Source organism: Myotis myotis, unplaced genomic scaffold (assembly GCF_014108235.1).
Source record: "Myotis myotis isolate mMyoMyo1 unplaced genomic scaffold, mMyoMyo1.p scaffold_m19_p_9, whole genome shotgun sequence".
NCBI classification, from domain to species: Eukaryota; Metazoa; Chordata; class Mammalia; order Chiroptera; family Vespertilionidae; genus Myotis; species Myotis myotis.
Window position 1 is genome coordinate 1812767 of NW_023416401.1, and position 23529 is coordinate 1836295.

Sequence of the window (23529 nt, forward strand, 5' to 3'; positions counted from 1 at the left end):
CAGATGAAGAAAATAACAAAGTATTTAGATTGAAAAGCACGGTTTTATACTCTAAAATATCGTAAATTTTATCATTTTATGGATCAATTAAGACATAATTATTCTTCTGTTATGGCTCTTATTTATAAAGTGTACTAGAGGCCTGGTACATGAATTTGTGCAAGGGTGAGGTCCCTCGGGGTGGCCTGTGGGGATCGGGCCCCAGGCTCCCAGCCCCAGCTTGCAGCCCTGCAGCCCTGCCTGGCAGCCCACTGTGGCCTGGTGCCACCCCCTCACCTGCTCCACCATCCTGCCTGCGGGGCAATTGGTCGGGGGCCCCCTGCCCCTGATGGTTGCTGTCTGCGGGGCTATTGGTAGGGCGATCGGGTCCCCACTTGCAACCACCTTGGACTGGCGCCGGCCGCTCACCTGCTCTACCATCCAACCACGGTCCCGCTCTTGGGACCCTTTGGGGCCGGCAGCACCTCCACTGCTGCCCACTGCCAGTACTGCTTGTTGTCTTTGTAAACTATCTCCAGTTTAGCTGAACACAGAAATTGTAAAGATGAAGTATTTAAGAAACCACTGGTTATTATGTTTATATCTCTATGGTTGGCCTATAATGTATTCCATATTCTATCTTGTCTTATTTAACTTAGAAAGCAATTGAGAATTCTTTTTGTTATTATATGTGAAGTAAAATAAGTAGCACTAATACAGCTTTGTTCTTTATACTATGCAATACTCTGTGATCTAGTGCAATACCAACAATAAAATTTAATTTAAAAAGAATCTTGGGCCAAAACCGGTTTCGCTCAGTGGATAGAGCGTCGCCAATGCCTGCCATGTTCCACGCCGCCCCCTGGTGGTCAGCGCGCATCATATCGAGCGGTTGAACTCCCAGTTGAACAATTTGCATATAGGCTTTTATTATATAGGATTATATAGGATACTTAATTTCTTTTAACGTAGGTCTGCCCAAGTTCATAGTTGAAGGCAAGCATGTCAAACTCAAAGGCAAAATGGGTCAAATAAACAAGGCTTAAGTTTATGTGGGCTGCAAAAAAAACACACGAAAGCTTCAATTTCCATAGAAATGTAGGTTTATTTCGATAGAGACATGCTGAATACAAAAGGATGAAATAAATGAGTAATTGTTAACAAAATAATAGAATATATTAGTAAAAAATTAATATTTTTTTCTTTTTTTCCCCCTGGTGTTTTTTTTTTTTTGACTAGTTAAATCTTTATTGTTCAGATTATTACATTAGTTCCTCTTTTTTTCCCCCCATAACTCCCCTCCACCTAGTTCCCACCCCACCCTCCGCCCTCACTCCCCACCACTGTCCTCATCCATAGGTGCACGATTTTTGTCCAGTCTCTTCCCACATCCCCCTCCCCCCCCCCCCCCAAGAATAGTCAGTCCACTCCCTTTCTATGCCCCTGATTCTATTATAATCACCAGTTCATTCTGTTCATCAGATTATTCACTTGATTTTCAGATTCATTTGTTGATAGATGTGTATTTGTTGTTCATAATTTGTATCTTTACCTTTTTCTTCTTCCTCTTCTTAAAGGATACCTTTCAGCATTTCATCTAATACTGGTTTGGTGGTGATGAACTCCTTTAGCTTTTTCTTATCTGTGAAGCTCTTTATCTGACCTTCAATTCTGAATGATAGCTTTGCTGGATAAAGTAATCTTGGTTGTAGGTTGTTGCTATTCATCACTTTGAATATTTCTTGCCACTCCCTTCTGGCCTGCAAAGTTTCTGTTGAGAAATCAGCTGACAGTCGTATGGGTATTCCCTTGTAGGTAACTGAGTTTCTTTCTCTTGCTGCTTTGAAGAATCTCTCTTTGTCTTTTGCTCTTGGCATTTTAATGATGATGTGTCTTGGTGTGGTCCCCTTTGGATTCCTTTTGTTTGGGGTTCTCTGCGCTTCTTGGACTTGTAAGTCTATTTCTTTCACCAGGTAGGGGAAGTTTTCTGTCATTATTTCTTCAAATAGGTTTTCAATATCTTGCTCTCTCTCTTCTTCTGGCACCCCTATAATTCTGATGTTGGTACGCTTGAAGCTGTCCCAGAGGGTCATTACACTATCTTCGTATTTTTGGATTCTTTTTTCATTTTGCTTTTCCAGTTGGGTGTTTTTTGCTTCTTCGTATTTCAAATTGTTGACTTGATTCTTGCGATCCAGTAGTCTGCTGCTGGGAGTCTGTATAATATTCTTTATTTCAGTCAGTGTATGCTTAATTTCTAGTTGGTCCTTTATCATAACCTCGAGGGTCTCATTAGATTTCTTGTAGGTCTCATTAAGTTTATCTGCAGTTTCTAGAAAATTCTTGAAAAACCTTAAAAGTGTGGTTTTGAACTCTGTATCCAGTAGTTTGCTTTCCTCCATTTCTGTCATTTGTGTCCTGTTTCTTTGTCTCCGCATTTTTTATGCTTCCCTGTGTTGATAAAGTGGTTTTCTGTGCTAAGTTTCCACTAAGGCACAGTGGCTCAGCTTCCCCAATTACCTGAGGTGGACACTCTTGGTGCCCCCCCTTGTGGTCTTTGTGCACAGTCTAGTTGTAGTTAAGTCTTGGTTGTTGTAGGTATCACTGAGAGGAATTGACCTCCAGGCCAATTGGCTGTGAGAATCAGCTGTGTCTGCAGTGGGAGAACTTCTGTGCTGGAGACACCCCTCCAGGGCAAGACTTGCTTCAATGGGGCTTTGGTGCTCACTGAGTCTGTCCCCTGAGTGTGTCCTTTATGGTTCCACGGAGCTGCAAACTGGATGGGCCCACTCTGACCTCTGGGTACATTGGCTCCTGGATCTCTAGGGAGGTGCTAATCTAGCCTTTGCCTGAGGCTACCCAGCAGGAGCCTCCCTGCAGGGCTTGGGTGGGGCAGGTCCCACGGGATCAACAGGGCAGGGCTAGTAGTTATGGCTGCTCTCAGAGGCTCCACTTCTCAGTGTCCCGGCAATCGCTGCAAGCCCCTCCGAGAGAAAGCTGCCCTCGAGTTCCGACCAATGCCAGACAGTCCCGCTTCTCCCATATGAGTCTGGGTCCCCAGAGACTCGCCTGGAACTGGAGCTCAGAGCCTGAGACTCCCTCCCGATTGAAAATGACAACCGTGCCCTCAGCCGCCAGCCTGCTCCGTGTGCGCCTCTGTACCTTAGTATTTTACTTCCGCACCACACCTCCTCTGAGTCTCGGTATGCTCTTCTCTTTCCTTCTAGTTGTAGAATTTCCACTCAGCCAGCCTTCCTGTGGTTCTGGATGATGTCTGTTCCGTCTTTCAATTGTATTTTTGAAGTTGTTATTCGAGGCAGCAAACTCCTGTGTTTACCTATGCCGCCATGTTTCTTTCTCCCCAGTATTTTTTTCTTGAACATTTACTTACCAGACACTGGATAACCGCACATATTAATAAGCGTAGTGCAAAGAAACCAATTTTTCTTGTTGTCCGAAAGCGGAATATTTCCTGTTGCGCACACCAAACCAGTCAGTCCAAGACTAATGACGTGGCCATTCTCTGCAAGTATTAGTGGAGAGAAATGGTGCGCCTGTGCATCAGGCATGAAAGTGAAATGAATGCAACACGATTGTAGTAATCAGTCATTAGGGAGCATTGTAGTTATTAATAATTATGTACAACAGGATATTGTAAAAATTAAGTCACTAAATTTTTATTAAAATGTTTCTTACTTACCATTACATTGGCTGGGCCACAAAAATATTCGTAGTGGGTGCATGCGGCCAGTGGGCCACGAGTTAGACATGCTTGGCTTAAGGGAATCCTTAAAACGGTTTACGATCTGAATGTTCGCCATCTTATCTCATGCTGTTAGTCTGGTGGAAATTGTATTCACTTGAGAAGGTCAGAGCGATCCAACAATGGAAACAGGAGTGATAACTTCCACCTTTGGTCTATTTTTCAGTGAAGCAGTTGTTTTGTTTTTATCCTTCACAAGCCTAAGATTTAATTAATCATATTAAAGTCTGCTCAGACAGACAGTAATTTAACTAAAAAGATTTAGATTACAGTTAAATGCTACACTCTGATGCTTTCTACTTCTTGTTAAGGTCTTTGGCTGAATTCCCCCACCCTTTCCCAATGAAGCTTACTAGGAAAACTCTTCGAAATTTAAATGCTTAATCATTTCTCAGATGTTAAGGGTGATTAAAGTTCTTTTTTTGTTATGTTTGTTTAACAAATTAAAATAATACTTTTGAAAAATTAGCGACCCTGTTTATATTGCTGTTCCTGCCGTTAGCGGGTTTGTAACAAGACCTAATGTAGAAGGTGTTGCCTAGGACCATCATAAAACTTTTTTTTATTTCCAGACAAGTGAAAATTACATCCTGTCTAGTGATACCAGGTCACAGCTCAAATTTCTCGAAAAGCTGGATCAACTGGAGAAGCAGAGAAAGGACTTAGAAGAAAGAGAAATATTGCTGAAGGCAGCCAAGGTGAGGCCCGGCCTGGCCCCTGAGAGAGCACGCCTGGCAAGGAGGGCAGAACTGCTTTCCTCGTTGGTGACTGTCCTGGTTTTACTGGGCTTCGCTTTCTCTCCAGGATTTCTTTTGATAAAGTTTCTCACACCCAGGATGGGAGGGCACCGTGGCTTTCATTTAATTGAGTTTATTGAGGTACCTCCTTCTCAATTTCTGTGTGCCTCGCGTCACCCCAACAAATGTTCCATACAACTTTCATGGTGTTTTCAGCTGTATGATTGGTCTGTGCCAAGCACGTTGAAGTTGAGAGAGGAAAATTGGGAAGGTAGACAGGCAGCAAGGTATGGGTAGAATTAAGAGTAATTGGGATTTTATGGAACAAAATGTAGGATTCCAGAAATGGGTTAGAGAGGGAGTAAAGAGGGAGCAGGGAGGCTGTTATGTATTCCTCTTCCCTGTGTACCATCCGCCCGGGCTGCAGGTGCCGGCGAGGGAGGCTCATCCCCCTGCAGTTCGCGTGTTGCCCCGCCTTTCTTTCCAGGCCTGGGCCTTGTGTAGCCTTCGAGGTGGACACTGGTTTTGTTTTGTGTTTCAAACACCTGAGTGTTAGTTTCTAGTGTTCTTGGCAGCCACCCCTTTTAGAGTATAAGTCTCCTTTTGCCCCATCGACCCCTCCCCAGCCACTCCCACCCCCAGGACAAGCCCCCACTGCCCCAGTGTCCATGTCCATGGTTATGCTAATATGCATGCGTATAAGTCTTTTGGTTGCTCTCTTAACCCCCCCCACCCCGGCTTCCCTCTGAGGTTTGATGGTCTGATTGGTATTTCTCTGTCTCTGGATCTTTTTTTTTTTCTGTGTGAGAATTTGGAGGCTGGCCAGTGGTAAATTATGTTCAATGAGACAACACTAGGCCAGTACTATGTTCCTCACTTACTCTTCTACTACATGATGTTCCACATTGCGCTTTTAAAAATATATATTTTTTTTATTGATTTCAGAAAGGAAGGGAGAGAGATAGAAACATAAGTGATGAGAGAGAATCAGAGAATCATTGATTGGCTGCCTCCTGCACACGCCCTACTGGGGGTCAAGCCCGCAACCCAGGTGTGTGCCCTGCTTGGGATCAAACCGTGACCTCTGGGTTCATAGGTCAATATTCAACCACCTGGCGACCCTGGCCAGGCTTCTACTTAAATTTTTTTTTTTTAATTACACTTTCTAAGAGAGAGAATTGGTTCGAAGCTAGTCAGAATCTTGATTTTAGTAGTCCTTGCCCCCCACCCCCCCCAAAATGGTTTTACCTAAAGATTCGCCATAGTTTTCATTCCTTTAAGCCAGTGGTTCTCAACCTTCCTAATGTCGCGACCCTTTAATACAGTTCCTCATGTGGTGACCCCCAATTTCATTGTAACAAATTGAACATAATGAAAGCATACTGATTAATCACAAAAACAATATGTCATTATATATGTGTTTTCCGATGGTCTTAGGCGACCCCTATGAAAGGGTCGTTCGACCCCAAAGGGGTCACGACTCACAGGTTGAGAACCGCTGCATTAAGCCAACGGTTACCCTTCTTTTCTTTTCCTGCATCCATACCATGGCGCTGTAGTTCCTAGTGTCCTGGCAGGAGCAGCATCATGCCTCCTGTGGACCTGCCTGACATTGTTAGCATCATGCTGGGTCGGAGCTCTGGGCTGGAGCTGCAGCAGCCACCGGCGATGTGGGGGTGGGGAGGGGCGGGAGAGGGAGAGTGCACAGAGCTAGACTGAGGCATTTCCCCTGGAGCTCAGGTTTTCAATCACAAGAGAAAATTGTCATTTATTAAATATTTAACGGCAGCTATGGTGTTTAGATGCTTGTAATTTCTATTAAATTTTCTTTTCCTTTGATAGAGCCGTGCCAATAAAGAAGACCCAGAGCAGCTGAGACTGAAGCAGAAAGCCAAGGAGGTAGGACTTCCGAGTTCCCGCGTTTGCCTTTGTGTTGGGGGCGACTGGCAGCTCTCCCCTGGCATGGAGTCAGGGCCGCCTTGGCCGTGCATGCCATGTGCAGAGGCCCTGGGAGGACGGGAGCCGCCGGGGGCAAGGGCAGCGCTTCGAATGAGGTCAGTGAGGATGTGCTTGCTCTCCTTTTAACATTTGCTTCCAGGCACAGGCCTGCCTAGAAGGGCTCTTTGTGAACTCCAGCAGCACACTCGGGGGGAAATAATGTGGGATTAAGGGGGAAAAGTAACTTCTGAGATTTAGCATCTGGGACTGTACAATAGGCTACATTTTTCCAGGGTAATTGTTCGTTTTGTAAATCTGATACTGCTTATAATTCTTTGGCTGGGAGGCGGTACTGGGATTTAGTTTTAAATGGAAAACGCCTCTGGCTTTTAATTTTCTGGGCCCAGCAGTTTTCTGTTCTGGAATGGAGCCCTTGTTTCACACAGTTCATGTTTAGCTGCAGGGGTTTAGTTTATAGCTTAGACTGGTTAAGCTTTTACTCCCAGAGGCCTCTGCATAGCAACTGTAGAAATCAACAAATAAGTTCATTTATGTCTGCAGCCTCCTCTCAGTAGCTGACTTTTTACATTTCCCAATATCCATTTCCTGACTTTTCTAGCCCCAGAGAAAAAAGCTGCACTAATTGGGGCTTATTTTAATTGAGCCTTAATATTGGATCTCACTGGAGTTGCCCCCAGAGCTGCAGAGAACAGAAGGAAATGAAAGTACCTGAGGTTGAAGCGGGTGTGTGTGTGTGTGTGTGTGTGTGAAATTTTTCACTTGACCTACAGATTCTTTTCCCTGCTGAATAAATCATCCAGCCTGTTCACATTTCTGATGAAGGATCTGACAGCAGACAATAAGACAGACAACCGAGGTGTGAGACGTGTGATATGAAGCTGAAGAAATTGGTTTCTATAGTTACTTGACTGATTTCATGCAATTTTAAGGATCTTTGTGCTAAATAAGAGTGACTTCCTGAGCCACCTTTTCCTTAACTGCGCCTCTTGAACGATGAAATTTGTTGTTGCTTAACATCGCTGCACGCGCCGAGGGGCCATCAGCAGCAGGCTATTCGTGAAGGTTTTAAAGGCCCTGATTGTGGGGGTTAATGTCGGAGCTGAGGCAAAACAAATGGAAATCTAGTAAAGATCTTACAGTCAGTGTGGGTTTTTACACTCAAGTAGGGAAGGAAAACATGAGCTCTGAGTGGCAGGGTTTCTGGATTGGGGTGAGACCTGGAAGGGAGAACAGTCAAGAGAATCGAAACCAGAAACATTTCATTTCAACAGCAAAACATTTCTCATGCTCATGTCTTTCCAGTGGGAAACTTATGTAAAAATAGTAGCTGAAAAAAGTATGATGAGAACTGTACCTGTAATCCTTTATCAGCAAGCCTGGCTGGGTGATGGATTATCTGGGGATGGGCAGCTATTACTGCTCTGAGCCATGGGTAGTCCTCTTTGTTTTAATTAAGAATTGATAAGATGCTTATGCACTTTCTTTTCATTGTAACCCTGTTTTGGAAAATAATGTATCATAAAGCTCACCCTTTTATCCTTAAAGATCTTACCTGCCTGTTCCTCCTTCATAAACATCTGAATCTGAGATTAATTTTTCCTGTGGTTTCTGTGGGATGGTTTTGTTTGTTTCTTTGTTTGGGTTTTATATTGTGTACAATTATTTCCTGAGAGATGAATTGGTAGACAGCATTTATTTTTAATTTGTAAGAGTAAATGTGAACAAACAGGACGTCTCTTAATGAGAGCAGGTGGTACCAAGCCTGTGTTTCCCCTCTCCCTTGCCACCTTCATTCAGTTCCTTTTCCTAGCAAGATTAAATGGATTCAATATAATTTCTTTCCAAAATATTTTGAAAGTTTTCTATCTTGGATCCATTTGATTGAAAAAAAAAAAAAAATCAAATACACTGGCCCCATCCCAAGAACAGAGCCACTCTGTGTTAGTTGCAAATGTTTGATAAAGTAAAATATTGTCATTTCATTTCCTCTGACCCCCAGAGCTCTTACTGACTTCAATGTTCTGAGGGGCCTAATTCAGAGTCCAGCACAGAGGGATACCACACTTGTTTAGTTGCAGAAATCACTGACCCTCCCTTAATAAAATGGAGTTGAGTTATTCTCTTATTGGCCATTTGTCAGGTTATCGTTTGGGATGTGCTCATGGTTATCACAGTGGCATGGAGCATAAAGCTTTAGTTTCTGATATTTTTTTTGAGGGGGAGCACACATTTTCTTTGTTCATTTGTGAAAATTAGCACGGCTTTCTTAGAGTTCCTTGATTTAGACTGCGTTTTCTGAAACAGGACTCTAGAGCTGTGTAGAGAAGTTGCAGCTTGATTGTTGCCAGGAAGTGTGTCAGCAATGACGTCTGTCACGTAAATATTAAGTCACAGCTTGAATCCCCTCATGCATAATGTCATGGTCCATGTGTGCTTTCGCCTGGTGAGAATGAGAGTTTTGATCTGCCTCTTCTCCCCTGTGGGTCCCTTCCCTCTCATGCAGCTGTAGAGGCTGTCATTTCTTCTTTGCATTCTGGACATCAGGGCAAACTTACATTTGGCACATTCTTATCAAATGTTTTTCATCCTTCTAGTGACTTCTCCCTGTGTGGGCATTCTCCTCTGGCACTTTAAGAAAACCGCTGCCTCTGGGTTTGCCTCCAGCTGTCCCAGTACACTGACGCTGCTCCCTGCCTGCTGTCCTCAGGGACCCGGCGGCTTACCTGTCTGCTTGGAAACCTCATTGTTGTGGGGCTAATATGTCTGGATATCCCTGTTTCAACTTTAGGGCTTCTTCCCTTTTTCCATTTCTGCCTGAAAAAATATAAGCGTTCTCTCAGTTGTAACATTATATTGTAAATACTGACACTTTTAAATTTTGACTTAAAAATCTTTTTCCTAGATACCTTTCCTAAAATGCAAGCACTGACATTCTTCCATTTCCCTCCTTGTTTGAGAAAGGTTTCTAATAGATTCCTAACTGCCAAATTCCAGTTTCAAACAGCAGGCACGTCTTTGTGACATGCAGCTGCAGACGTGTCCGAGTGTGTGCGGTGCCCTTGATGGCCATCCAGCCCTCATGTTTCCCTTTCTCATCCCACCGTCCAGAGTTGTCAGGGCAGCTGTCTGACCTTGGAGCCAAACGTCCTGACTCCTCTTGCGCATTTGTTATCTATACTTCAGCCCTCTTTCCTCTGGAATGTCGTCTTTCTCCATCGGGAAATGTGACTTCAGGGCAACGGTGCAGAGTAAGGCAGAGAATTCACTTCTTTTTTAACAGGTCCTAGCATTCCCACTTTCATATGTTATTGACTAGAAGGAAGAAAAATGAAGGCAGGACATATACCTGCTGACATGTTCGTGTCACAGTGCAACCTGTAGAAACAGGGCAAAAGAATAAGTATTGAATGATTAAAACGCATAAGAGATTAGAAAACCTGTGCTTTGAAGAATTTTGGATTTTTGTTTATAGAAAGGACTAGAGGCTCGGTGCATGAAATTCGTGCACGGGAGGTGGGTGGTATCCCTGAGCCCAGCCTGCACCCTCTCCAATCTGGGATCTCAGGGATTGGGCCTCAACCGGCAGTCGGACATCCCTCTCACAGTCTGGGACTGCTGTCTCCCAAACGCTTGCCTGCCTGCCTGATTACCCCTAACCGCTTCTGCCTGCCAGCCTGATCACCCCCTAACCACTCCCCTGCCAGCCTGATCGACACCTATCTGCTCCCCTGTTGGCCTGATTGCCCCCAACTGCCCTCTCCTGCAGGCCTGGTCCCCCCCAACTGCCCTCCTCTGCTGGCCTGGTCGCTCCTAACTGCCCTCCCCTGCTGGCCATCTTGTGGCAGCAGCAGAGGTGTGATGGGGCGTCAGCTTCCCCTGAACGCCGGGTCACCTCCCACCCCTGAGGTTCTCCTGGACTATGAGAGGGGGCAGGCCAGGCTGAGGGGACACCCCCCCCCCCCCCAGTGCATGAATTTCATGCACCGGGCCTCTAGAGTGTGAGTGTGTGTGTGTGTGTGTGTGTGTGTGTGTGTGTGTGTGTATGCAAACACATTTTAAAAGAAGGATTGCTCTCCTGTCATTTGTGGAACAAATACAAAATGGTTCTTAGTTTTCTTTAGTTAAATGTTTTCTGCTTTACTTACGATTCCGTCCCCTGTGGTTTATTCTCCGTTAATCTGAAGTGACCTCTCGTGTTGTCTCCCGAAGCCTGCCTGTCTCACCAGACACATGCACTCTTTTTTATTTCCCATCTGCTCTTTTTAAATGTGTGACGAAGACAGAAGCAGGCGCCACGACCAGCTTCTCTCCCTCTGAGCACTGTGTGTAAACGTTGTCTTTCTTCCTCCCATCTTCTAGCTGCAGCAGTTGGAGCTTGCACAGATCCAGCAGCGAGATGCGAACCTCACCGCCCTGGCTGCCATTGGGCCGCGGAGGAAGAGACCCCTGGAGGCTGGGCCTGGGAGTGAGGTAGGGATGGAATGCGTGCTACTTTATTTTTCACGTCAGCAGAGCCAGCCGAAGGGAAGCAATTCACACAGATAGTTTACCCTGCCTTGCACGCATTTGCTGCCAAATGCTTCTGAAAATTTCCCTTTGCCTATTTTATAAAACCTAAATTTCTGTCCAGTTGTAAGGGATGTATCTCCTTGAACTTTACTCCTACTTAATACTTACTTTGTATTTCTCCCTATATTCCATCTCTAGTCAAACTGAGGCTCGCTCTCTCAGCTTTTTATTTCTGTGCGTTCTTTGTAGCAGTCTCACATAACCCTCACTCTCCTGTGTGTCAGAGTCACCTTGTCTATGAAGATCGAATCTGCCGGCTTATTTTCCCACGAACCTCAGCTGTTTTCCCCACAGGGCTCGGAGAGACACCTTCATGAGGGGCACCTCCGTGTCCTTAGGGGTTTTGGTGGCTGTTCTCTTTAATGACAGAAATTGTTGCCATCAAACCAGTATCCTAAAGTCGGTGGGAGTGGTAGAATCTTGGTGGCAGAGACAGGTGGCTCTTAATTGCTAAAGCCTAACTAGGTGTAGCTACTGCAATGGTCAGCAGATATCGGAGTTAGAGCCCCTCAGCCCGTCCATGGACTTAAGCCAGTTCCTGGACCCAGAGACCTTGAGTGATGGGAAAGCCAGGTCCTCTTGAGGAAAGACCCGGCTGTCCAACCCACATGTCTGCCGCGCATCTCCTCCTCGCCTTTCCCAAGACGCATGCCGGCTACTGGAGTGACTGGGCATCGCAGGGACAATTACTAGACTAGGGGTTGCTGGACACTGGGCCTGAGGAGTTCTCGTGGACCCAAGCACCACCGTGTGCCATCTGTCCATGGAGTTTGGGCTGAGGCCCATCTCCCAGTAGGCGGAGGTGCTTGCTCCCGTGTTTCTGGATGCATGATTGGAATAGATGCCTACTAGAGCTCTCTCCGTGGGCTCCTGAGTGGGAGTGAGAGAAAGCCCAGCAGAGCCACTCGAATGTGGCCTAACCACCAAATGAGAACTTGTTCCCCCAGGAGGTTATAGAGCCGCATTGGGGGTGGGAAAGGTGCTGCAGTGGTGATTCCAACCACAGCCCTTCAGCTCGCCTGTGGGGCAGTAAAGACGACAGGTGTCTCTCAGAGGATGGTGAGAGCTCATATAAGCTTACCCGGGCGTTGGCCTCCATTGCGGTGAGTGCTCAGCTGTGTCTGCTGCTAGAGCAAGTCAGTGCAACCCCTGGCACTTGGTGTGCATATTGGTCTGGCATGTGCTTTTCCCTCTCTTCTTACCAGTAAAGACCTTCAGAATTAGATGCTTTTGCCTGGCAGGCTCAGCAATATACCTTCATAACCATCTCCCAGTCAGGCCGATGTCATAAGCTAGTCTTCAAGACCTGGATAGCCTCTTCTTCCAGGGCATTATGCGAATGCAAACGCTGATACCAAGCTATTGGGACTAGTGAGCGAGAGACAACAGTCTGGACATTGGTGAGATGCATGCATGCCAGGGGGAGCACCCCACAAGCGCAGGGTCTGGTGTCTCGGTGCCCTGCTAGGAGTCCAGTGGTTTGGAGCATGTTGTGCTGACCTTCCCAGGGTACAAGACAGCTTGCCGTTTCTGTCTGCTGCCATCACGGAGAAAGGACACATTTGGGTGTTAACCCCTACAGTGCCGGGGAGCGCAATTGCGCTCCAAATGTCTTTTGCCAAAAGTGCCAGGAGCGCTATCAGAGCTTCAAAATGGCATCCAGTTCTAAGTCTGCTTTTATTAGTGATGATGATATTGCTAAATATGTCAGTGTAGTAAAGGTTTCCTTAAGTTTTTGAATATGTAACTTCATTTACTTGAGATTCATAATTTTTTTCCTAAACTGCTGTAAAATCAGCAAAAATGCCTTGGCAATTTTAGCATAGTTTCTAGGATATTGGTTGGTACTCAAAGGGTTAGATGCAGCATTTGCCTCATGTGATGTGAAATGGGGACTGTCCCACTTCCAAAGCCTGGCTCCTAACAGGAGTTCCGAAGCCTGGCCTTTCTCATCTCGTGTCTGGAGTCCCTTCTGTCTCCTTCCTGTATTTCCAGCGGGTCCTTCACTGTCAGCTCTTCCCTGGCACATAACCCTTTTGGCTCCTCAAACTGTTTCTATTTAGGCATTTATGTCAGCATTCCTCCCCTGGTTCTGTAATAGAAAATTTTCTATTTAAAACTAGAGGCCCGATGCATGAAATTCGTGCATGGGTAGGGCCCCTAGGCCTGGCTGGCAATCAGGGCTGATCTGTGGGCCTCCGGCAGGGCCTTGGCCAGTCTGGCGCTGGTGCCGCTCCCCTCCGCCACCACCCATCGCCTCCCTCTGTGGGGCGACTGGCGGGGTGATGGGGGGGCCCTCCCGCTGGCAACCACCTTGACTGGCCTGGGGCTGCGGGATGGGGGCAGCAACTGCGTTGAGCATCTGCCCCCTGGTGGTCAGTGCACATCATAGCAATCGGTCATTCTGCCATTTGGTCGATTTGCATATTAGGCTTTTATTATATTTAAAATGTTTATTTTCACAAAAATAATAGGTTTATTGTAGAAAGTTATCCACATCCTATCATATTTTTACAAAATTCATAGTACAGTAATATTTCCGTTAATCTGCTTTTTTAGATAATGACATAATGTGTCCATCTGATCCATGTCTTCAGATGTTCTACACGTTTCATTGGCATATTGTAATGTATCCGTCCCCATATGTTTTCATTTCCAATATCGTGTGGTGGCAGCTTCATGGCAGTGAGTGGATGAGGTAGTTGTTGGAGGGCTGAGTAATGCTTGGGAACAAGCCATCTAAAGACGGTATATTTTTCTCCCAAATGTATTTGGCTTAAAGCTAAGGATGACAGAAGGGTCTTCATGTAAATGCTCTAAAGCCCGTAATGTGGCTCATTTTCACTGTTTGTTCACTGGTGTTACTGGGCACTAGACACTTGATTGTACCAGAAACATTGATGGGATACCAGCTAAGTGCCAAACACTAAAATATTCAGAGGCACAAATCCTTGCCTCCTGGCGAGTGAGGAAGTTCAAGGTATTTGCCCTCACTGGATGCCTGTGGTGGTGGATCAGATACAGCGCACTGCTACCCACACGGGAGCCGCACCGCGTCTCGACGTGGTGAGTGTGTCTGTGGCACTGGGGAAGTGCTGCCTGTGTTGATCTTAAAGAACTCAGGTGATGTGGTCCAAGGATGGGATGGAGGCCTGGAGGAGGAGTCCGGGAGAGGATGGCTGTGGGGAGAGAGGAAGCTGTCCTGGGCATGGTCACAGTCTGCGAGGAGAAAGGAATGAGAGAGGAGACGGCGGGGGAGCTCTGGTCTGCTCGTGGCGCTCGTGTTTGTCACACTTGGATGCTTGGACCTGGTCATGAAGGAGATATTTGCCACTGGAGTGTTTTAAGCAGGAAGACAGTGTTATCGGATTATTTGTTATTTTAGAAATATTTTCATTGCAGTGTAATATTCATACTGGTCATAGGGAGGTTCTGACCTTTAAATAAGAAAGAAAAGAAGGAGGGAGGAATAGGACTTGAAACATGGTGACTGTGTGGGACATTCCGTTGGAGCTCTCATGAGGAAATTGAAAATGAGGTCTGGAATTTCAGAAGGCGTTCTTTTGGGTAAAGATGGGGGTCATTAACACAGGACAACCAGTATATCCTTATTGCTCTCTAATTACGCAGCCATTAGAACTCAGAGCCCATGGCTGCATGTCACATCAGTCTAGTTGGACCTGTTACTTTTATAGAAGACTTAGAAGTGACAAGATTCTATGAGTTAACATGCAGGGTTGTCAGTGTTATGAAATAACTCAGAATGAATAAAATGAAGGTAATAAATGCGAACCTGTTGCTTAAAAGTCCTGCTTGTTGGCCAGCAGAGGGCAGTCAGCCTCGGCCGGGCCTTTCCCTCCGTGCTGTCCTTCAGTCCTGGGAGCTCGGGTCTTTGGGATGTCGGTGTCCGAGTTCTTGTCACACAGCCAAGCAGCCAGGCGCTTTTTAGGGATCCTGCCTCCAAGACTCAGAAGATGTGTCATTTTTCTTTCATTTCACCCCTGGTCCCATGCCTAGTTCTTGCTTTCTTTCCCCTGAGAGCTGCCGAGGTAGCATGGGCTGAGAGTAACATCGGGCGGGCGGCCTGAGGAGGGTGGTGTAGCTGTCCTGCTCTCCAGTGAGCACTGCCTTTTCGTTCCTCGCTCACTGTTTGGGTTCAGGAACGCAGTCTTTTCCTTGGTCTTACGATTCGGGGGGTGGAATGGGAGAGGTGGACATGAGCATCCGGAGACCCTGTTGATGAGCGTGGTCGGTGCTGTCCAGCTGAGAGCTGCACGCTGTGATTGCAGGAGCTGATGGGAACTCCCGGTCCCAGGACAGGCCCTTTGCTTGCTGCCACGTGTGTGAAATGCCCGTTAGCCTAGTGTTTAGCTTTAGCCAGCGGTTTTCCACCTGTGGGTCGTGACCATCGGGAAACACATATAGCATATCAGATATTCACATTACGATTCATAACAGTAGCAACATTACAGTGATGAAGTAGCAACGAAAATAATTTTATGGTTGGGGGTCACCACAACATGAGGAGCTGTATTAAAGGGTCGCGGCATGAGGAAGGTTGAGAACCACTGCTGGCATTCAGAGCTCCACTACATTTAAGACTTTCACTGGGACGAACGAGGGGGGGCGGGCAGACGAGGGTGTGTGTGGGGCGAGCGAGGGGAGAGTGGCAGGACAGATGAGCTCTAAGGTAGCCAGGATTTGAGAGAATAAGGTGGCAGGAATGTCCAGTTAACTAGGGGATGGAAGGAAAGGCCTGGATCGAGGGTTATGTGCATCTCTGCCTGGAAGCCGCCTGCTTCCCAACAGACTGAGGAATGAATTTCTTTATTTTTATTTTTAATATATTTTATTTTTTACAGAGAGGAAGGGAGAGGGATAGAGAGTTAGAAACATCGATGAGAGAGAAACATCGATCAGCTGCCTCCTGCACACCTCCCCACTGGGGATGAGCCTGCAACCAAGGTACATACCCTTGATCGGAATTGAACCTGGGACCCTTGAGTCCGCAGGCCAACGCTCTATCCACTGAACCAAACCGGTTAGGGCAGGAATGAATTTCTTAAGTGAGGGCCGCCTGTTGTTGAGTGTGTGCTCCTGCCAGGCCCTGGTCCATGGAGCTCTCCAGCAGGTCCCCCCACACGCCACCTGCAGTCACCCACACTGCCTGCACTTTGCAGGTTAGAAACGGAGGCACCGAGACGCTCAGTGCTGTGTGGGGTGCCTGCGGGGGACAGCTAGTGGTCGCCACTCTCGGGCCTCCTGCCTGTCTTATACTCCCAATACAAAACTGCTCTGCGCTGCCAGCCCATGCCCAGTAGCCCAGGCAACTTCTGAGCTGATGAACATGGGCCGCACAGAGCTGAGTTGCCCTGGAGAGGGGCCCTGTGGCGGTCCCGGTGGTTCTGCCTCTCAGTCGGGCTGCGCCTTTCAGTAGGGCGGCAGCCGTGTAAGGACGGAGGAGCAGCAGAAAGGCTCCTAAGGGCTCCTCCACAGAACCTGCTCCAGGAGGCCAAGGGAATGAGTGTTTGGATAAGTGCATTTTTAAAATTACTGTGTCAATCTTAAAATGGTGCTTTTTCTTTGAAATTGGTGACTGACAGTTTTTTTTCTTTGTGAAGCCCGAATTTATTTCTATTTAAAAATGCTCAAGAGACTTTAAAAGGCCCAGAAGCCCAACGGTCCGGTTGGATTTAAGATCGTCCCGAGGTGGTGTCTGTCCGCTCCCCTTTGGTGAGGCAGCAGTGTGGCCCTTGGTAAATGAGACACCTTGCTAATTCCAGCTGCATCGTGGTGGCTTCCTGTGACTGCCAGCATCTCATACATGGCGTCAGGTTATGGACGATGAGAAACATGACACCAGAGACAATCCCGAGGCGTCTGCAGTTCTCGTGATTCTCCCGTCTGCTGACTCTTCGCAGCCCGGCCCGTGATGGGCAGTGCGTGAGGGGAGAGGCCATGGTGCGTGTCCCTGCAAAGATGGGCATTGAATCAGCTCTTTGAGAAAGAAGCCAGCAGACACCTTCACGATGAAACACGTGACCGTTATTTTCTTACTAGAGCAGAAGAGCACCTCAGAAGTTCGGTTATAAAACAAATCCGCAGCGTGCTGTCGCTGCACAGTGAAGGCTCACTCCGTGACCGGCCTGTAGCAGCTGCGGGCTTCCCGTTCGCTGTGCTGCAGGGGCGGCTGTGCCCGGCTCAGGCATCGCTTCTCCTCTTCACTGGACTCCGCCCTCCCTTGACCCTCTTCATCCAGAGAGGAGCCCGGCTAAGGCCCGTCCTCGTGTCGAGCGTCGATGGGGAAACCGCTCTCAGAAACGAATAGCTTGTGGGCACACGCGCTCTTTTCCTCCCTTCAAAGTCTGGTCTCTGAGCTACGTCAGTGCTCTTTGGCATCGACAGTGTGGTGAGACCAGAAGTCAGTGCTGAGGACTTTGGGAAAGGACTCGTGGGTGGAAGAGAGTGAACTGATGATGAAAGGGCTTTCACTTAACTGTGCAGGGCCCCGCCCCGGCCCCCCTTCTATGGTCAGTGGAGAGGTGGCTGATGATCCTGCCAGTCGTCGTGAAAATGACAAGTCTGACTGGACTCGCCCAGATCACAAGCCCGGGAATAAAATGCATGCGTTTGTGTCCGGGTTCGAGGAGGGCTGGCTTTCTAGGCGGTCACTGTTTCAGGGGCGAGGCTGCTGTCACCTTGGGCCAGTGGGAAGCATGAAAGGCGCTTCTGTTGGGCCGCCTGCCCCTTGGGTGGCTTCATTTGGAACCTTGCCCCGGGCGCTGCCGCATCCTGTCGGCTGACCTGCTTTTCAACCCTGTGCCGGCAGCTGCCATGCGGCTCTGCCCCGGGCCCTTCAGGCTTGTCACGTGACACATGACCTGTGACCCCTTTGTTCCTCGCCCAGATCATTAGGTCTTTGTAGTGTTTTCTGCGTAACAGTTTTGCTTTGTTTTCTTTTCTCTTTTTCCCTCTTTACTCCCCTTTTTATTTCCTACCTAACCAAGGTTTTTTTTAAGTGTTTTTTATTTGAGGTGTGTAACATGGATCCAGAAAAGTACCCGGTCAGGCTCTGATTTTCCAGAGCACCAACGCGCCAATGAGAACATCGCCAGCAAACCTCCCCCCGTTCTAGTCACCGTCCTCTCCCTCCGGCCTCTGTCCTCACCTCTGCAGCCAGGACTGTTTTCATCCACAGAGAAAGGGACTCACACGGTGTATATTCCTGTGTCTGCTCCTCCATCTGACATTTCTGTGATGTTCCCGGGTGCCCAGCTGGTTACTGCTGTCGGCTCCGTTTGTGTGACTGCTCCCCCGGATCTCTTCTCCTCTCAATGGGCTTCGGGCTGTTCCTAGTTGGGGCTGTCAGGAAATGCGGTGCTAAACTTCCCTGCGTGTGTCTGTGGGTGAACAAAGGACATGTTCCTGGGTGTTTACATGGAGGTAGAATTGCCCAGACATAGCGCATCCACCTGAACGTTTAATCTCACAATTTGTATAAAACACTGTATAACTGATTTTGGGCAAACTCTTGGTAGAAAACATCTGTAAAAGTATAGAGACTCAGCTTTAGCATAATGTAGCCAATTTCAAAAGTGTCTCTCCTTACGTGCTCTGTATAACTAAACAGATAAATCCAATATACAGCAGCATTGCCACTCACTGCCCGTGACACACCTTCTTAACTCTCTTCCTAATGTTTACTTTTTAATCCCAAGCGGCGGGCCCCTTCTGCAAAGATGTCAGGCAGACATTTCGATGGGGTCACGTGCAGTAGTGCAGATGACACCACCTCCCGGTGGCAGTGCCGGCCGAAGGCACCTGTGTCTGTACAGATTGCTCATGACCAAGAGCCTGCAGGAGCAACAAGCCAACATCTGTTCTACGTTTAACCTTGAGCGTAGAAACGTGGTTGTGACATCATATCCCCCAAAACTGAATAGTATCTTTTAAGGAGATTTTATGTGACCATTAGGTAGATGCCCCCCAGTCATTCTGTGAATATGTGTAAATTAAGTTGAAATTATGTTGACTTGCCCTCGCCGGGTTGGCTCACAGAGCTTCACCCCACAGACTGAAGGGTCTCTGGGTCGATTCCGGTTAAGGGCACGGACCTCAGTGTTGGGGTCTGTGTGGGAGGCAACCAGTCGATATGTCTCTTGCACATTGCTGTTTCTCTCTGTGTGTTTCTTCCACTCTCTAAAAATCAGTGGAAACAATGTCCTCCGGTAGGATGTAAAAATTTAAAAAAATTGACTCTTGTTTTGACCATAGTGATTTTGGAGATCATAAGAAGGCCGTTCCTCCCCTCCATTAAAAAAAAAATGTAGAGGAAATAATGATAATGTGATGGTTATAGAAGGATAGCCACAGAGCCAGAAGGTCTGTTTCCTGTGTTAGGGAAGCAGCTTTTTTTGTGTAAGTCTTGGGTGGAGAAAGGAGGTTCCCACCCGATCAAGATGTTTTTGAAACAAAGTATAGCAAAAAAAGAATGAGAGGATCGAGGATTTCGTTTTCATAAAAGCACCCTTTATCTAGGAATTCTGTATTTTTTATTCCAATCTTATTTTTTAAAAAATAGTGGTATGTACACTTTGATATTTTGAAAACTGTCTTAATACAAGTGTACTGGGTTTCATTCATTTTTTTAAAAAATTTATTGGGGTGACATTGGTTAATGAAATTATATAGGTCTCAAGTGTCCATTTCTAGGGTACATCACCTGCATTTTGCACTGTGTGCCCACCACCCAAAGTCAGATCTTCTTCTGTCACCTTATATTTGACCCCCTTACCCTTCACTACTCCTCACTCCCCTCTGGTAACCATCATGCTGTGGTCGGTGTCTATGAGTTTTGGGTTTTTCTTATCTGTTCATTTGTTGCTTTCAGCTTTATATCCCACATGTGAGTGAAATCATACGGTTCTTCACTTTTTCTGTCTGACTGACTTTGCTAAGCACGATATTCCCAAGGTCCATGTTGTCCCGAATGGCAGTTTCATCTTTTCTCAGGCTGCACAGTCCTCCATAGTATATATGTATCACGCCTCCTTTATCCACTCATACTGAGGCACAGTTAGAACTCACATTGGTTCTCTTTAAACCACTGCATCCAGTTCAGGAAGTGTTGCTATTAATCTACCTTCATCTGTGTTCTCTACTGTGTCCTAGACGTCATAGAGATGGTAGTCCCTGTCCTCTGAGAGCTCGTGGTCCAGCGGGCATGGGTGGTGATGGCAGCAAATGCTGTGATATACAGTGGGGCCTTGACTTACGAGTTTCATTCGTTCTGAGACCGAGCTCGTTAACTCAAATTACTCTATCAACTCAATGCAAAAAATTGGCCGAGAGACAGCTGGTATCTCAAAAGACTCGTTAGTCGGGACACTTGTAAGTCAAGGCCCCACTGTACTGTGTAAGGTGCTTGCCACAGTGAGAATTCCCTGCAGGAAGAGAGGGAATAGACCACTTGAAATGGCCCTTAGAAGATGAGTAGATTGGCCTGGAGTGGCCTTTGGCTGATCTCTGCCCTCGGCTGGAGTTAAGGTGCTTTGTAAAGGAGCGATGGGAAATGAGGTCGGGAGGGGGGAGCCAGGGATGCGTTTGTACCTGATGTGATGGGCAGTATAGCAGTGACCGAGAACACGCCATTTATTTACTTATTTTTGTTATTTTTTATCCTTACCTGAGGATGTGTTTTTATTGATTTTAGAAAGAGAGGAAAAGCGGGGGAGGGGTCAGGAAAGAGAAACATCAATCGGTTGCCTGGCTGGGAATGGAAGCTGACACCTTTTGATATGGGACGGTGCTCCAATCACTTGAGCCACCCAGCCAGGGCAAGCCTCCCTTTAGATCACATGAGGAATCGAGTCCCAGCGAATGTTGCTGTGTGACGTTAACCTACCTAAGCTTAGTTTCCTCATTTGATAAATGGAACGTTGCCCGTGTGACATGCTGTAGTTTTATGTAAAAGAAAGTGGATTTTGTGTGGAGAGCGCTTAGCAGGTGCTCAAGTAGCTCTCAGGACAAGGGGTGCCATGGAAGCTGACTTGTTTTGACCCCAGTGTTTTGGAGACCGTAAAGCGGGACTTCCCTCCTCTCCATCAAAATAAAACAAACTGAAAAACAAAAATGTGGAGGGATGATTAGAATTTGTGGTTCTAAAAGGGTAGTGACAGAACCAGAAGGTGTTTGGAACAGAGTGGTGGGATCTGAACTGCTTAAGCCTTTCCCTTTTATTTCTGTAACTAGAGGCCCGGTGCATGAGAGCTGTGCACTGGGGGTGGGGGTGGGTGTCCCCTCAGCCCAGCCTGCGCCCTCGCAGTCCGGGATCCCTCGCTTCTTACTGCCCACCTGCTCGCTGCTCCTTAGCACGGCTGCGGAGGAGGGAAGGGCTCCTGCTGAGGCACTCGCCAGCGGGAGCCCGGCTTCTGGCTATGGTGCTCCCCCTGTGGGAGTGCACTGACCACCAGGGGGCAGCTCCTGTGTTGAGTGTCTGCCCCTGGTGGTCAGTGCGCACCATAGCAACCGGTCGTTCTGATCGTTCTGCCGTAATGGTGGCTTAGGCTTTTGTTATATGGATGACATGCAGAAGACTGCCCACATTTGAAGTGCATGCTCTGATAGGGCTACATGCACACGCACCTGTGGGATCAGCACTCAAAACAGCTGACCATCCCCGTTACTCCCAAAAGTCGTGTCCAAGCCCTTCAAAGAGGACAGTCTGTGCAGCAAAGAAGGGCGCGAAATGGAGCCAGAATAGAGAAGTCGGTAGGAGGCTGTGCGTGGCCCGGGGAGGCCGAGAATGCGGGCTCTGAGCTGGGTGAGCAGCGGTTGGGCTCCCACGAGGGTGCGTCCTGCAGTCAGGGCCGAGCGGCATCGCTGTGTCGTCTCCAGCACTGACCAGTGCTTATTTTAACGTGTTTCTCCCTTTCCTCCATTCAGGGCTTAAAAGACAATCTTCTGGCTCCCGGGACCTGCAGCCTGGCAGGCAGCAGGCAGCTGCCTCGCCCGCGGGCCACGCGGGTCTGCCTGCGGGACCTGGTGTTCTGCATGGAGCAGGAGCGGGACATGAAGCACTCGCGCGCACTCTACCTCGCGCTTCTGAAGTGACCCGCCTCCCGCCTGCTGTCCCTCCAGCCAGGGCTCGAAGGCTCGGCCTGGAGCTGCCCTGCAGGGCCTCCGCACGGGGCCTTGTTTACAGTCACGAGCTTCCGTTGTGTCTCAGGCACGTCGTGGGGCGGAATCGGCTTTCCTCCTGGAAACGGGTCGGGAGGTAGTTCACTCAGACACAGGCATCTCCTGTGCAGGAACCACAGTTCACGTCGCCACGTGCTGCGGCTGCCACCATGTGAGTCCCAGCTTGTGGGGAAATCTGACAGGTGTAGCTGCTGATACATATACCTCATTGCAAATGGTGAAGGCGGAGGCTACCAGAAGGACTGACGCCCTCGTCACACTGAGGAGGGAAAAGGAAGACGGAGCATAAACCGGAAGTGGCCACTTGTGCCCCCGGCAGGGCAGGCCAGGCCCAGAGCTAAGGGCCATGGTTTGTTGATGGAAAACAACCAGCCTGACAAAAGGAATGTTAGCAGCATTTCAAACTGCAGTCTCCAAAGCGAAGCTCTTCTTTGTTCTGTGTATCGCTTTAACCTCAAGGACAGTTTTGTAAACTCTTTTAGTTGCCCTATGTTTTAAGCGTCTTGTTGCATTAAAAAAATCCTAATTGGTGATTTAAAATTTTTAATAGGGACTCTGTGGGGGTTCTGGACTCAGAAGGCAGGGCTAGCACCTCTTGCACTCGGCTCTGCGTGTATCTGAGAAGCATGTTCTATAGACTCACCCAGGAGTAGGCTGATGTTTGCTAAAGCAAACCCTGCTTTGTTTTGTTTTGTTTTAAATGCCACCTGTGTGGCTGGTGACAAATGGTAGCTGTAGTCAGTCACAGAAAGAGAATAAATTCTCCAAGAAAGTTTTACAAAAGTGGGAAAGCTCTGCTTCTGAACCAAAGAATTCCATGGGAAGTGCCTCAAGTAGGCCTCCTCCCAGTGGGGCTGTCATGGCCACGCTGTGCTCCAGCGCGGCTTACAGTGGCCCCATCTCTTTCGTTCCACAAGTTACTGTGTAAATGTTATAAATTATGTATATGTTAAAAGTACTATAGAAGAGATCTATACCTAAAGTTGTTTTTGTATATTTAAATGCTTAACTTTATTTTTTGTAAAGTGCAGCATATTCTCATATTTGTGTATAATCTTATTGATCAGATGTTTGAAATTATTTCAAATATTTCATTAAAATAATTATTTTATTAGAAGAGTAACTCTGTTTAGTCTCTACCTTTGAAAATCAGTATCATTACCCTGGCCGGTGTGTCTCATGGGTTGAGCATCACACCATGAACAGGAGGTCACAGTTTGATTCCTTATCATGGCACATGCCCAGGTTATGGGCTTGATCCCCAGTAGGGGGTGTGCAGGAGGTGGCTGATCAATGATCCTGATCATTGATGTTTCTATCTCT

General features: G+C 47.5%; 1 protein-coding gene and 1 non-coding gene across 3 annotated transcripts in view; one reads left to right on the plus strand and one right to left on the minus strand.

Moving 5' to 3' along the window:
* TAF4B (TATA-box binding protein associated factor 4b) overlaps nucleotides 1–23329 on the plus strand; it is a 58402-nt gene extending 35073 nt beyond the window's left edge. For both annotated transcript variants that reach the window (XM_036322292.1, XM_036322293.1), the window contains 4 exons: nucleotides 4315–4440; nucleotides 6322–6378; nucleotides 10798–10908; nucleotides 21952–23329. In XM_036322292.1, coding sequence (XP_036178185.1) covers nucleotides 4315–4440; nucleotides 6322–6378; nucleotides 10798–10908; nucleotides 21952–22119 — 462 coding nt within the window. In that variant the 3' untranslated portion in view covers nucleotides 22120–23329. The remainder of the gene's footprint in view (nucleotides 1–4314; nucleotides 4441–6321; nucleotides 6379–10797; nucleotides 10909–21951) is intronic.
* Nucleotides 5277–5414, minus strand: LOC118663881. Its single transcript, XR_004970184.1, has one exon. It is a non-coding gene; the product is annotated as a small nucleolar RNA SNORA23 (small nucleolar RNA).
* Nucleotides 23330–23529: the final 200 nt, after the last annotated feature.